Source organism: Frankliniella occidentalis, unplaced genomic scaffold (assembly GCF_000697945.3).
Source record: "Frankliniella occidentalis isolate FOCC.00 unplaced genomic scaffold, Focc_3.1 Scaffold47, whole genome shotgun sequence".
Classification (NCBI taxonomy): domain Eukaryota; kingdom Metazoa; phylum Arthropoda; class Insecta; order Thysanoptera; family Thripidae; genus Frankliniella; species Frankliniella occidentalis.
The window spans coordinates 2,142,848-2,145,343 of record NW_026267177.1 but is presented as its reverse complement, the minus strand read 5'-3'; the positions used below and the strand labels follow the sequence as shown (position 1 = coordinate 2,145,343).

At 43.2% G+C, this 2,496-nt stretch overlaps 1 protein-coding gene across 5 annotated transcripts in view; it reads left to right on the top strand.

Moving 5' to 3' along the window:
• LOC113202306 (odorant receptor Or2-like) overlaps positions 1–2,496 on the top strand; it is an 18,888-nt gene that overhangs the window by 8,784 nt on the left and 7,608 nt on the right. For all 5 annotated transcript variants that reach the window (XM_052267205.1, XM_052267203.1, XM_052267204.1 and 2 more), the window contains 3 exons: positions 866–924; positions 1,824–1,923; positions 2,074–2,166. In XM_052267205.1, coding sequence (XP_052123165.1) covers positions 866–924; positions 1,824–1,923; positions 2,074–2,166 — 252 coding nt within the window. The remainder of the gene's footprint in view (positions 1–865; positions 925–1,823; positions 1,924–2,073; positions 2,167–2,496) is intronic.

The following is a 2,496-nucleotide window of genomic DNA, read 5'->3' as shown; positions in this document are numbered from 1 at the left end:
CGCTCAAGTGACTTTTTTGACGAAAACTTTGGATAGTGCTCAAATTTACTGTTAATCACTTTGACATATGAAATATTCAAATATCTAATCAAACACTGTGTACACATAGTGTACAACATAGTGTTGAGCACTTGTATGTGCACGTGTACCAGGGGTTTCTCTGAATGCGCTGTAGTGTTGCGGGTGTGCCTACTCCATTTACTGTTAAAACATTACCTTGCAAAATGCCAAATCCTTCGCAATGCCGGAAACATTTGATTTGTACCTGCAAAAGCATTGCTTCCCAATTGCGAAGGATTTGGCATTTCGCTTCGTAAGGTTGTAACTGTGGTCGTTCGTTAAGGATCATCCAGAAAGTACGCCCGTTATTTGCTCTTTTGAAAGAAGTTCCAAGTTCGGCCTCTGCAAGCGCTCATAGCGCCTGGTAGGTAGGCAATACATGCGTGTACTGCAGGCTGGCCTACTCTGAGTTTCGCAGGCGCCGAGCTCCCGTAATATGCCGAATGATTTTGAGAAAAACGGACGTACTTTCTGGACGATCATTAGGGCACCATGCCCCCCGCAGTCCTAGCGATTATGCAATCCCGCAACACTGGAGCGTATGCAAAGAGACAGCCCGTGATACAGGAGCTAACCTGCTGCGAGGGCTGCGTTGTAACTGATGCGTACTTTCGCTTGCCTACTGGGCAACATCTACGGTCTCGTGCAGTGAAGCTGTCTAGTAGGCAGGCACCGATACAGAATACATTCCGCTACACGCAGGTACCAGCGGGTGTTTTGGCCTAACTTTGGCCTAACTTTTCTGCTGGCAGTTCACACTAGTTATTAACATAGACAGCAAACTTAATACAATAATGTCGTACAGGATGCACACCTTGACCGTGAAATCAACTCTACTATAGCTTATCACCACGATGTCATTCGGTAAGTTCTAGTTTTATAACAGTTAGTTGGTTTATTTTAAATAAAAAGCATACAGAAAGTATAAGATTTTGGGCTGCATTTTAGCTCACCCCGAAAACAGAGCGGCTGCTCTGAAATCACGAAGTTCCATCGACCACTGTGATGGCCAGTTACGCAATTTCGGGGAAATTCTCTTTTACATGGTGTTGTATTCAAAAGTTGCCTGTGTGATTTTCTTTATTTTTTAAGGGGAAAGGGACTTTTTATTAAGATAAATAAAATATTAGTAATTTTACGCTACTAGGTGGGGAAAGAATAACTGTTCTAGTTTCAGGTGATTTCTTAGATTTCGAGGAAGTCTCCTGTTTTCCTCAAATATGGGAGGCCCTCTTTCCCCTTTTCCTCAAAAACCCATACATTGTTTGACCGTGCGCTAAGGCGCCATGGTCAGGGGCGATTGACAAGCACGCCCACACACTAGCATTTGGTACAGTATAGAGGCGGGTTCACGATCATATTCCCTAACCTAAACGTGTTTTCTTAACACGTTGAGTGCGGCGGGGGTAGGCAATCCCATGTTATTGGGACCCACGGTGTGGGTCAAGCGGAATTCCTTAAGCGAAATGAACGCTTGCTTAGACGGATTTCCCATCCTGTACGGAAAAGGCGCTAAGGGGTGCTCTACGCTAGATCGTGTAGATCGTGTAGATCCGAGGCGGCGAACAATCAGAGAGTAGAACGGTCCGCGTGGTTTCGTTTAGCGTAAGAAGCATCGTGAATGCTCTTCGCGTATGACAAAACACGCTTACACTAAGAAAACACGTTTAGCGTACGGGAGGGTGATCGTGAACATGCCTTACCTAGAAAAGAGCGCGCGGGGTTAATCAGCCACCTGATACATCTTTAAAATTCGTTCGTAGGCTCCTGGATCATTACAATGAATGCTTCGCTGGGACAATGTTTACTCGGCACCTTCTAACTCTTCTCTTCATTTCTGCAAGTGCTCTGCTTTTTATGACGGTTCGTAAAAGCGATATTTATTGACTGTTGAATAGTCTAAAATAATATCGTGCTTAAACTCAACAGCTTAGACTTAACAAGCGAAAGTTATTTATTTACATTCGTAAAACCATTCAAATTTAGGTAATTTCGATTTATTTTTTTATCCAGGATCCAAGCAATTTACAAGCATTCAGCATTGTCGTTTTTACTCTCGTTTCAATGGGTTTGTTTGCCTACTTGGGCGAACAGGTGAACGTTGCGGTGAGTACTAAACGACTATGGAGTACTTATGCTAAGTAGCACCCAGACATCGTATCTTTCGTAACTTCGTCGTTACTAATGAAATTTTCGACGCAGAAGAGACAAATTTTCTTCAACAGAACAAAATTTGATTAGTTTGACGTCCCTGACGTCACCCGAACGAAAAATATGACTTCTGTTTCTGGCATGACATTTTCACCACAGATTACAGTAATTACAATTTATTTCCGCCAAAGACACGGATTTTTTACTGTTCTAAAGGTGAGGCTCCAATCAAACCTGGAACCTATCGCCCATCATTTCAGATTTTGCTGTTATTGATGCAGCCCA